Here is a 12417-nt window from a genome sequence, read left to right as displayed (position 1 = left end):
AAGCCTAATCTGTCAAATAGACTATCAAGGTGTGATTAGATGCAAATTTAATGATATGTGCAAATCTCATAATTTTATTATTAACTCAATGGAATTAAGCCAGTATATTTAGTTAAGCAGGCGGCACGGTGGCGTGGTGGGTAGCGCTGTCGCCTCACAGCGAGGAGGGCCTGGGTTCGATTCCCCGGCCGGGCGGCCAGGGTCCTCTCTGTGTGGAGTTTGCATGTTCTCCCCGTGTCTGCGTGGGTTTCCTCCGGGTTCTCCGGTTTCCTCCCACAGTCCAAAGACATGCAGTCAGGCCAATTGGACATGCTAAATTGCCCCTAGGTGTGAGTGTGTGAGTGACTGTCTGTGTCTGTCTGTCTGCCCTGCGATGGACTGGCGACCTGTCCAGGGTGTATCCTGCCTTTCGCCCAAAGACTGCTGGGATAGGCTCCAGCATCCCCCCGCGACCCTGACGGAGAAGCGGCTTAGAAAATGGATGGATGGATGGATTTAGTTAAGCTTTTTAAATGCTGTTAAGCCCAGAAAGGGATAACTAGACATGTGTTCTGTGACAAATTGGCATTACCTGTCTGCTAACTCACTACTTTATTACATTTTTATGCAGGACTTAACAATAAAAGTTCCATGAAATTTTAACAGCACCAAAATTCTGTTACCAATTCTGTGTGCTTGTTGTTTTGCAGTAGAACGTTTTGAAAAATCGGTGGAGAATAAAACCATACAGTTTTACCATTTGATGAAGTGTAACATATCTCATTACCTGTTTAGCTTATGTTGCACATTGCTTTTTCTCTAATTTCCATGGTTATTACCAAAACTATTAGACCTGCAGCAGTGGTCGCTACTTCAGTGTGCTTACTGAATTATCTTTTCAGTCACGTTGGTTAGCTGGCTTTCTGTATTCATTGGCACCCTGATCTTTTTGTCATCCAAACTGGTGGTGATGTTTTGTTTTCCATTTATCATAGATGCCATACTAGCCATTTTAATTGATACCCATCTATTGTTATTGATTGAACGAATTAAGAGTGATACAAACCCCTCCTTCTGAAAATTGGATGAAATCAGCTTAATTGGCATCTCTGCATCTGATATGCAGAGAAGTTTGAATAGATTTTTTTTTTCTTTGACAAATTATGCATAATGTTATACTCAGTTGTAGTCAATAAACCTCTACTTTATATGGAATATAATTCATGTACTGTAAACAATGCTGTTATTTCACTGCACATTCATAAATAAAAACTGACATAAACAGGAACCAATTGAACTTTTCTAGTTCATTGTTGAGCTGATTCAGAGATGGCAAGGAGCATCTAATTCTGGCTAAATCTTTGGCTGATATGAAATGATATACTGCACTTTTTGTGTTCAGCTGCTCTATGAATGTTTGTAGTTACGCAAAAGCATGAATAGAATCAAGTGAAGCTTGTATTTTTCGTCGTGTGATGAGTAAAGATGCTCATTCTCTAGAGGTGATCATAAATCATATACTTATATATACAAAAGTATTGGGACACATTTATTAATTATTGAATTCAGGTGTTTCATTCAATCCCATTGCCACAGGTGTATAAAATCAAGCTCCTAGTCATGCAGTCTGCCTTTACGAACATTTGTGACAGAATTGATCATTCTAAAGAGTTCACTGAATGAGAGTGTGGTAATAGGATGTACCACTGTTGCAATAAGTCAGTTGGCGAAATTTCTTCCCTCCTAGATATTCCATGATCAACTGTGAGGGGTTTTATTAAAAAGTGAAAGCAAAAGTAAGAATGACTGTAACTCAGCCATAAATTGTCAGACCATGTAAAGTTACAGAGCAGGGTGGGCAAGTGGTGAGGAGCATAGTGCCTAGAAGTCACTCTGCTAACTCAATAACTGTAGAGTTCCAAACCTCCTCTGGCATTAACATCAGCACAATAACTATGCACCAGGAGTTACTTGGTATGGGTTTCTATGGCAGAGCTGCTTCATGCAAGCCTTATATCACCGAGCACAAAGCCAAGCTTTGGGTGGAGTGGTATAAAGCACACCGCCACTGGACTCTGGAGCAGTGGATATGTGTTCTGTCGAGTGACAAATCTATCTTGGCAGTCCGATGGACGAGTCTGGGTTTGGCAAATGCCAGGAGAATGTGACCTGCATGACTGCATTGTGCCAAGTGTAAAACTTGGTGGAGGAGGGATAATGCTATGGGTTGTTTTTCAGGAGCTGGTCTAGGCCCCTTAGTTCCATTGAAGGGAAGTCTTAGTGCTTCAGCAGACCAAAGACATTTTGGACAATTGTATGCTTCCAACTTTGTGGGAACAGATTAGGGAAGGCCCTCTTCTCTTCCAGCATGTCAGAGCGCAGTGCACAGAGCAAGACCCATAAAGGACTTGGTTGGGTGAGTTTGGTGTGGAAGAACTTGACTGGCCAACACAGAGCCCTGACCTCAAACCCATCAAACACATCAAACCTTTAGGATGAACTAGAACAGAGATTGTAAGCCATGCCCTCTTGTCCAATATCAGTGTCAGACCTAATAAATTATCTTCTGGATGAATGGGCAAAAAGTCCCACAGACACACTCCAAAATCTTGTAGAAAACCTCCCCAGAAGAGTGCCTATGGATTTAGAATGGAATGTCATAAAAGCTACTGTAGGTGTAATGTGTAGGTGTCCCAATGCTTTTGTCCATATAGTGGAGATCGTAAGTCTGGATATCATTATCATTGGCCTCCTATTTAGCTTATATCACCATATTGTGAACTCTTTATGAAAAAATAACAATCAACACAGCATTCTAGCTTACATTTTGCCACACTTATTGGTCATGTAATAGTGCTTAGTGACTTTGTCTTCAACTGGAAGTGTAAATAATCCACTAAATTACAGTTTGCTTCAGCTGCAAGTTTTGCTTAAGAGGGAAGAAAATCCTCAAATACCTATAGGTGTCCACCCATATGAGTTACCTGTAAAGTCTTGCCTGTAATTCTGTTGCTCAGACTTTGTTTAGACATACTAGCTTAAAAAGTCATATCATTAGTCTTTGGGTGGTGTGGTATGAGTGTACAAACTACAGAATGTTTCAGCCTCAGATTTTGAATCAGTTAGCATTGGGGTCAGTTGCATCCCCTTTCAGACTGAGTTAGTTTGTGGTTTCCGCTCAGCTCTCTAACGTAGCCATCTTTCATCCGCAAGAAACCTTTAATGCAGTGGTACCCAACCTTGTGCCTTAGAGATCTACTTTCCTGAGTTTATTTCCAACCTGTCATGGACTTAGGAAGAAGTTCATAAGCTGGAGTTTGGCAGATTGTGATTTTAACTAGCATCCACAGGAATGTCAATCTCCTGGACCAGGGTTGGTGACCGCTGCTTTAAGCCATGAGGCATGTGCTGCTCACTATGGCCAAACACGCCACAGCTTAAGAGAAAGGATATGATTTTCCCATAAGCATTTGTTCTGTGTGTGCTTTGTGCATGCGTGTGCTGTCCTGATCTCAAATTGTTTGACATGAACTCCCGTATTGTGTACACCTCACATATGGATGGACTTAGAATATTGATAGTAGATGTCTTAAGTGATATTCCATTAATCAAAAGAATCCATCCATCCATCCATGCATCCATCCATTTTGTAAGCCGCTTCTCCCTCAGGGTCGCGGAGGGTGCTGGAGCATATCCCAGCGGTCATTGGGCAGATGGCAGGATACACCCCAGATTGAGAGGGGGAATGTTTTTTGTTATGTTTTTTCTTGTTTGAGTATGGTATCTCCTTGCTTCCTACCTCAAACCAAGCCCTGACTAGAGGAATATGTCACAATAAAAAAAAAAAAAAAATCAAAACTTGATAAATTGCTGACATTGATGATTTTGGATTTACATGGTTTGAAGGCAGTAATTATAAGGCTTACTGTCTCTAGAGGTTGACACCTATTAGGCCCTGTTGGTATGGATCTTGAGCAAGAAAAAAACATAAAACTGGAACTATCAGTACTGGCCTGAGGGCCAAAGGGAAGAGTTTATAAGCAGCCTTCTTGTTTACACAGTTGATGTAGTTTTGCCTGTTTTTGTAAAAACCTACTGTGCTAGTCTGAGAAAGAAATCAGTCATGAGGCAGTTGTGTGGGGATTTGGGGAAATGAAATTTTTTTTATGAGTAATTGAAATGACAACTGGATACACATTGTTTCCTCACTAGGAACATAACCATCATCAGAAATATTTCTCTACTTTGAAAATACACCTCTTCCTGTGTGATGTCATCAGTTTGCGGGTCTGTCAGCCATCATCTTCCTGTCTCAAAACCACATTTCCCGTGTGCTGAAATACACATATACACACACACACACACGCACACACGAACAACACCTTATTCACTTCTTCAGTAGCCTATATACATTTCACACACATACAAACAGGGGCTTGGCCAAATGCAGTCTTATCAGGAAGGTGCTGTTGATACTCTTATCTCTCATTCAGTTGAAGACAAATGCTTTAAACAAAAGCAAGTCTTAGTTGCTCAAAAGCTCATCAGTCTCTGTACAACATAGAAATAGAAATACAGAAAACACAACAAAATGCTTTCTTAAAATGAAATTCCACTGTTTTTACAACTTGTGCATGATTAAGTGGTTAAGATGTAAATTCATTCAGAGTGGTTTGATTTGAAATGTTCCATTTTTAGAGAAACATTTAGAGTCAAAATTGTTTACAGTGGTGGTGAAAGGAACCAGACATCTGAAGGTCTAAGAGTTTAATGCCTCTAAAAGCTCCCTTACAGAAAGTTATTACATGAAATATTTAAGACTACACTGCCTGACACCTGAGACATTGTTTTAATGACAGATCTGAGATAAAATAAAAAAATTATCCATTCCTGGCTTAAAGGTAAATGCAGAATGTTGTAAGGCAAAATAGTCCCCAAAGAAAACGTGATTTTTCATGTTTACCATAAATTTGATTTTGTTAACATACATGTAAAAGCCCAAAAGACATGCAGGTTTATCAGTCTTTTTGGGTAGTAAATAAATTGGTTGTATTTTGTATTATAGACATTGTTTCTCTACAGTGCACCAAGTCACATGAAACCACTCTGAATGACTTTGTTTACATCTCAATAACTGGCTTATGCAGAAATAAAAAAAAAAAATCTTTCCTATTGACAATTTCAGTACTGTTTAACTGCAGCTCCCTGAGATAAACTGCTAGTTTCTTGGACATGGATTAAACCTCATCCTGGATTGCATTGCAATTCTAAAGGTGTTGCATCATTTAAAATCCTATTTAGTCCAGGTTTAGGGCTAATCCGGGTCTGGGAATCCAGCCATATATTGAAGAATACTAAAAAGGAATGCCAAGTCCGAGACAAACAATGAAAATGAATGCAGTTTGCAATAGTTTCTGTCATTTCTGCAAATGCTCCTGAGTGTTCGGCCATGTTGATTTTCTCAGTCTTGCCCCATAACAACAAATGTGTTGTGTTTGTCTTTGTCTTTGCTTTGGTTCATTTTGCTCTGCTCCATTGTTTCTTGTTTCAGCATCCTGAAATCGTCAGCTTGCTTTCTTGTAGCTTTTTCTTATGAATTTCACAGGCTGTTGCTATGGTGATGGGTGATGACTCTGTGGAAGTCCTGGCTGGAGGCAATGGCATGCTCCGGAGGCAAAGGTGAAAGGTTGTGACTGCGGATGTAGTTCATGTTGCTCGGGTGGGTGAGGTAAAGAAGCTGGCGTGCAAACAAGGGTTCCACCTAGAGAGTGATGGAAAGATGATTTGCACATTAGACACTATATACACTCAAAACACCTTGTCTTAAGGCTTTTTCCACTGCTTAGGGATCTTTGGCGCATTCTAGTTACCAGAAAATGTATTGTGTTATTTTTTGTTGGTCGCTGGTCAAGGTTCGAGAATGGACATAACAGGACCCAAAGGTGTTTGAGGATGGAGCTAGCAGCACTGTTCAAACTGACTGGCCAAGCATACTGCAGCATTTATAAAAATGTTAACCAGATAACAATGAATGAGAGAAAATGATGTCTGTTGCAAATGTGCCATTCTCTCTTTCAGTGATGTGCAAAGGCCTTTCAAAGTGTGCAGAAGACCACATCAGACATGTTACCTGCACTGTGATGGTCCTCCTTGGCCTCTGTGGTTCTGCACTCTCATCTTCAAAGAACAGGAGCACCTGGGAAAAGGGCGGAGGACGTCCATGCAGAGCATAGCTCTGTAACTCTGGTAGAGAGAAAAAAGGGAAAGAAAAACACTGCAGTTTAGTCAAAACTCAAAAATACTTCAATACTGTCACAATCATATCATGCCCTCATAGCAGCAGTTTTTTTCTTATTATTTTACACTAGTTTTAGGAGCTGTCTACCCTTTATATTGTATGAACATTTCATGATGAGTCAACTTCTGAAAATGGTTCTAAAATTACATTAAGGTACATTAAAGTTAGGAATTTTTTTATCATTATATATTATTTTTTACTACACTGACGATATGCAAAATACTTAAAGCCACATTATGTAAGTTGTGGGGATTTGGAGACCTCTCTGGTGGCAATGAATAACTGCATGTAACATGAGAATGAATATTTTTTGTCATGGATAATAATGTTGCTTCAGACCCAATGCCTGAGTGGATGAATCTGACGATTCAAATAGACCTCACAATGGACACCGTATTTTCGTGTGTTTTTTTGTTTCTTCCGAATTGAAGTGCTGCTTCTTTCAATTTGAACAAAAATATTACATATTACTTCATAATTTTTCATTAATAATTAATTAGCTAATTGTTTAATTTAAAAAATCTGTGTTTGTTTCCTTCTAACAGATTTAATTAATCTATACTAGGCTGCATTTTTTCTGCAGTGCCAACTAGTATCAGTGTATCACATTCATAGAAATGAATTGGTCATATTGACTGTAAATATGCATGTCTCTCACTCTTTTTCTCCATTATCTTTCTCTCTTACAAGCAACTCGTAACATGTGACTTATGGGGATTCTCATCTGTGAACGAATCACATCCTGGAAAGTCCTGTGTGCAGGTATGCAAATCTACTGCCCTAGTCAGCCGGTGACGTGGGCAGGGTGAGTGGCTGCTGCAGTTCAGAGCTTATCTGTGTTGTGGTGAATCAAACCCCATGTGTAGTGTGGTCGAATATTTACTGTAAGTCAGTGTGATCTTATTTACTGTAATAATTGATGAGTTCTTAGTAGTTTCGCTGCAGCTGGGGTCTTATGTCAGTGGAGTATTTATTAACAGATTTCAAAGAAAGAGAATTTTTTTTTGCTTGTATTTACTGAAATGTCATCTCTACAGTAAGAGATTGTGAGTGGTCTTGCTGATTGGACCTAGTGAGTTTTACTTGCAGAAATGTCAAGATAGAAAAACAATAAATTAACAGAATAAATTATGGATGCACTACTATTTGATTTTAATACAAAAACTAATATTTATCACTTTGTTTTGGTTGATACCAGTTTCCAAGTATAGTAAGCTGCCAGCAAGTCTAAACTCTAAAGTCTAAACATTTCTCACCTCCTTACTCAGAGTTATAGCTATTATATAGACCAAGTTGCATTGCGGCGCTTGATGTAGTAAGATTAGGACTCTAAGGGTTAAGACCTTGGCATATTTTATTAGAAATATGCACGTTTGTAGTAAAATCATTTAGCAGACAATTTTATCCAGCACTACTTAAAGTTGTAGGCTACAGTAATGTTAGGAGTTTTACCCCCACATATTCTTGTTGCCATAATTATGGCATTTCCAACTGGATGAGAAATTGAACCACTAATCTTATCCACTTTGCTATACATTTGAGGGGGTTACAAAGAATGGAAATGCCCAGTACTAGCATTAAAAAAGGGCACTTAATCATCAGTTGTAATTCCATAATCAGATGCTAATAATTCAGCATTCCAAATTATCACTGAATAACATATTAGCTGTTAACAAAATGCTTGCTTTGTGGAAGAATTGTTTATTGTGATTCTTCTGAAGAATAACTTTAATTGTTTATTAAACATGTACTGTATCATTGCATTTTGTGTCTTTGCATCACAAAAAGCAATTCTGTGCTTTGTGTTGTGCTCTGTGCCCTTTTTGACTTATTGTTTGACTAAATAATGTTATTTCGATAAAGATGCAGTAGATGATTTTCTTTCTAACCTGTGATGAAGAGCTGAGTGTCCAGCAGTTTGCAGGTCTGTTCTCTCTCCAGTTTGCCAGGTTTGTTGCTGGCCGCTGTGTGGCCTCCCTCCCAATAGACCCTGCATGGGCAGCGACGGCGGGCATAAAGCCCATCTGGTGCCATCCACAAGAGAACACCATGCTCTAGAGTGCCCCGCTCCACCTGAGGAAGCTCCACCAGCTCTGGGCCTTCAGAGGCTCCATATGGCAGCCCGTCTCTGCTCACACCCAGCACACAGCCTTCTGGACTGCTTACAGTCATCTCCCGCACCAAAGCATCCCGGAAAAACACTGCCACCTGGAGACGGTAATCTAAGAAAGAAGGGCATAACAGCGGGTCAGAATCCAGTTTTTTAAAAGATTTCTTTCAGAGGTTGTTTAAGCTGCATCACTGACAATGATGCAAAAGTATAGCTTTTATTTGGAATTTTTCCCCAAATAGTTTCCTGAAGTTAGAGTTGGATTAGGTGTAGCACAGCACAACTTTTTTGAAATATCTCAGAAATGCAGGAATGTACGTTTCTATTATATAAACAGACCTTACTGAGCATTATAGTGAAGTTGGCTCCTTGCCCATATCAGGAAATATGAGTCTAACAAAATTTTCACGATGAGAAAAAAGAATGACATTTCAGAAAATTGCTGATGTTGCACCCTGTAGTAAACAGAAATGTTACAAACCTATCCATCCTAACTACCACATTTGAGAAAGCCAACTGGTTTGCATAAGGGATGTGCGTTCCAACAAAGTTTGTTTTTATATTTGAGTATCCATAGGAGTTAATTATTATATCCTGTTAACTGCAGATAAGGACAAATAATAGAAAAAAAACATAAATTGGCTGTAAGCAATTATTTAAAAAAATAAAGCAGCACGCAAAGGAACATGTTTTATTATTCTGTGTATTGAGCAAATAAAGCTGCCAGTGTCACATTCAATGCTGATGTGGACTTTTGTGGAGTTTTTTTTTCTTCTCAGTGGTACTGCAGCACTCTACCTTCTCAGCCACGTCCTTAAAAATTTGTCTATGACAACAGCCTAATATTCAAAAACTTGTGTTTCTGAGTAGCCTGTATATTTTCTCTGTCTTCCCATTATTATAATGAGTACCCAAGCAGTGTTATCAGTATTGAATACTGGTACCTCAAATGGTTAAACAAGTACTCAAGTGTCTTTGCACATCCCTGGTCTGCATGGGGTATTTTGGTAAGGTTGCCCGTCTTGTATCAGTACAATGCACAGCAGTGTTAGCTAGCATGTAGCAATATTTGTATTTTGGCCCTTAATGACCTTGTAATTCAGAGGATTCAGTAACGTTTCTTGTTTGGAACATTAGAGCAGGGCACAATAGCAGCGATTTAAAAAAAAAAAAAAAACCTTTCATTTTTCTCATAGAGAAAACCAGCTTAATACCCTAGTTCCTAGTATGGGCATGACACTGACTACAGAGTGACGACACAACTTCAGAGGTCTATATCTGTACCTGAGAGGGCCATGGCTTCTGCTGACTTCATGCTGGAGTCCAATGTAAATGCAGAAGGTAAAGGCTCTGAGGCGCTGCAGCTGTAGAAAGAGCCGCTGAACTGGTAGCCTAACCACAGAGCATTGGTAACAGTTAAAAGCGTGCTTTTTGAAGCAGGTGACATCTTCAATAAAGGCATTTCTCAATATATCTTACATGCTATAAACCCAACATTAAAGCAACAGTTCAGTGAAAAATTACATTAACACCAAATAAAATGCTAGTCTGTCATGATCACTATCTGCAGATTGCCTCTTTAGTTTTGCACTGGATGTTTTAAGGTAATGTAGCTAACAAATAAAGGGAGCTTCTGTGTGCTAATTGCATGTCACACACTTGCCTCAAACCACACTGAGTTGGTAAATAGTCTCAAATAGATCTGATTATGTTCTGTTATTTATATAAATGGACAAAAGTACAGATGATATTCAGGCTTTGCTACTGTTTTAGCTGTGTGCGATACCATTTTTATAGATGAAGGTATATCCTATAGTGAAGTGAACCAAAAAAGTACAATTTAAATACTGAAAAAGTCTTGCCTGATTGACTATGTTTGAGGTAAAGAACCTGAGGTATACCTGTGTCCCAGCGAGGGGAGAAAGGGTTCTGGTTGTAGGGGATGTCTGATATTGGGGGTTTGTCTGAGAGGTAATCCCGCCAGCTCCTCTCAACTGGAGAGATGAAGTTACACACCTGTATAGAAAACAAAATGTACTCACACACAGGCACAACCGCATGTAAAATCCAGTGTAAACAAGTCTTTATCATCACTGTTACCTGACTCTGGATGGGTGCATAGGAGGGGTGTAGTGGGTAACTGGGTGGGCTTGTGTTTGGTGGAGTGTCCTCCAGTGACCTGGGCCCTGCAATATAGAAATATTAAACAATGACTATCAGTGGCACTACATGAAACTGAATAAGAAATCAGTACCATGAGACAATTACGCTGTATGTGTTGTTGGGACTTTATTTTCTTTATGTAATGTGGTATGTGTGAATTAAGCATTGATGCTATGATGCTCTGATACTGTATGAATGGTTTTCCTTATTAGTCTCTATTCAGCTCTTGAAAATTAAAATGTTGAAATTATGCAGACTTGACTGGTTTATTTTTTTTTCCATTGCTTGTATTAACCTTTTGGTTGCTAAGGTAAAAGTGAGTTTAGGTGTAGTGTAGCACAGCAGCATTTAGCTGTAGTCATGGCCACCCATAAGAGGAAAAAAATGGGAAGGCTTTCAGGGATCCACCCACAACAGGCCACATCCCTCAAGCAAAATATACCTTTTAGGAATGAAATTTTGCAACATATACACTAGTATGGAAACATTTGTCAGTCATTCCTGACATGTTGTTGATTTTATGAGTGAAAAAGAGTTAACATGTCCTCCACCGAAAACACACTTCTGTTTTTTTGCTATCTTTAACATCTTGGGCAAAATAAGGAATAAAACATAAAATGTGGCCTCATATATATTTTTTCAATTTGTTTAACTCTGCAAATAAATAGAAATTTTCTGGAAAATGCCATATTTAAGTTTGTGAGTTTGGAGGTTTAAAAAAGGCCAAATCATCCATTAAAATAAGTGGTTGGTGCATCCCTAATGAAAGGGCTTTTCGGTCATTGCATGCATGATGTCACGCCACATGCTAAGGTCAAGCTACCACCATCCAGCTCAGATCAGCGAGATCATGTGAAGTGTGACAATCTCAATCTGCATCTTTGAAGTAGAGGGGCTGTTCAGGGGAATTTTTCAGGGACCCTGCCATGTCTTTGTGCAGGTTTGTCTACAGTCATATAGAACTCAGAAAAAAAACAGTCACGCTTGTGTGTGTGTGTGTGTGTGTGTGTGTGTGTGTTCGTGTTTTTTTTTTTTTGGTCTGCTTGCCTTTCTTGGCCCCCTCAGGAACAATCCTGTACACCTTATAAGGGTCAGAGATGTCCAGCTGGCTGCGTTCCAGCAGTTCCTCAAAGTCGTTGCTCTTGTTGAGGGCGCAGCGCAGGCGTGTCTTCCACGTGGGTGGGTCCGGTTTGTCAATGCCCTCGCGGTATTTACCCTTAAACACAGCCCAGGCCTGCACAGCACATGGACACAGACACACAGACACAGTTTCAGTACAATACACACTCTCCGTGCTGAGAGAGGTACAGAGTCACTCTCTGTACTACTAAAACACTCTCCATCTCTCTCTCTCTCTCATACTGTACATCCCACCTCTTTCTCTCACTTTACACAATCTTTCTTTTCACCTATCCCCTTTTATATTCTCTTTCTCTCTCTTCCTCTACTTCTATTTATTTTCTTCTTTAATTTTTCTTTCTTTCTTTCTCTGCATTCACCTCTTCCTGTTTGCTCTTTCTTGCTATTGTATTCCTTCATCTCTTTTTACACCACCACTCACACTTTTCACCCACCTGTTTTTCTGAGTCCATCTCTTATTTTCTTTCCCTACATCCATCTCTCATTAGACATCCCCCTTCCTTGTTTTATCCATTTCTCATACTTTTCTCCTTCCCTACATTTCTTCCTGTGGATTTATCTCTATTTATTTCTTTCTGTCTTTTTGTAACTCATCTATACTCCATGTGGGAACAAAGGCCGGTCTGATATAGTTTGTGTTTACAATGATTAGGCAGAGACGTTTATTCAGAATAATTTAACTGAAGCGAATATGACCCAATAGAATGCAGACACATGCAGTACACAT

The 12417-nt window shown here is 39.4% G+C and overlaps 1 protein-coding gene and 1 long non-coding RNA gene across 2 annotated transcripts in view; one reads left to right on the top strand and one right to left on the bottom strand.

The window, feature by feature from the left end:
* The first annotated feature begins 5522 nt into the window (after positions 1-5522).
* On the top strand, positions 5523-8355 carry LOC108410799. The gene is made up of 4 exons (XR_001856513.2): positions 5523-5658; positions 6058-6225; positions 6968-7039; positions 8219-8355. It is a non-coding gene; the product is annotated as an uncharacterized LOC108410799 (long non-coding RNA).
* irf4b (interferon regulatory factor 4b) overlaps positions 5541-12417 on the bottom strand; it is a 7481-nt gene continuing 604 nt past the window's right edge. Inside the window, exons 3-9 of the mRNA XM_017682058.2 lie at positions 11598-11784; positions 10488-10573; positions 10289-10403; positions 9672-9779; positions 8167-8499; positions 6110-6222; positions 5541-5740 (exon numbers count right to left, since the gene is read on the bottom strand). Coding sequence (XP_017537547.1) covers positions 5579-5740; positions 6110-6222; positions 8167-8499; positions 9672-9779; positions 10289-10403; positions 10488-10573; positions 11598-11784 — 1104 coding nt within the window. The 3' untranslated portion in view covers positions 5541-5578. The remainder of the gene's footprint in view (positions 5741-6109; positions 6223-8166; positions 8500-9671; positions 9780-10288; positions 10404-10487; positions 10574-11597; positions 11785-12417) is intronic.

The sequence above is a fragment of the Pygocentrus nattereri genome, chromosome 4 (genome assembly GCF_015220715.1).
Source record: "Pygocentrus nattereri isolate fPygNat1 chromosome 4, fPygNat1.pri, whole genome shotgun sequence".
Classification (NCBI taxonomy): domain Eukaryota; kingdom Metazoa; phylum Chordata; class Actinopteri; order Characiformes; family Serrasalmidae; genus Pygocentrus; species Pygocentrus nattereri.
The sequence above is the reverse complement of the archived record's forward strand: the minus strand, read 5'-3'. Positions and strand labels throughout refer to the sequence as shown.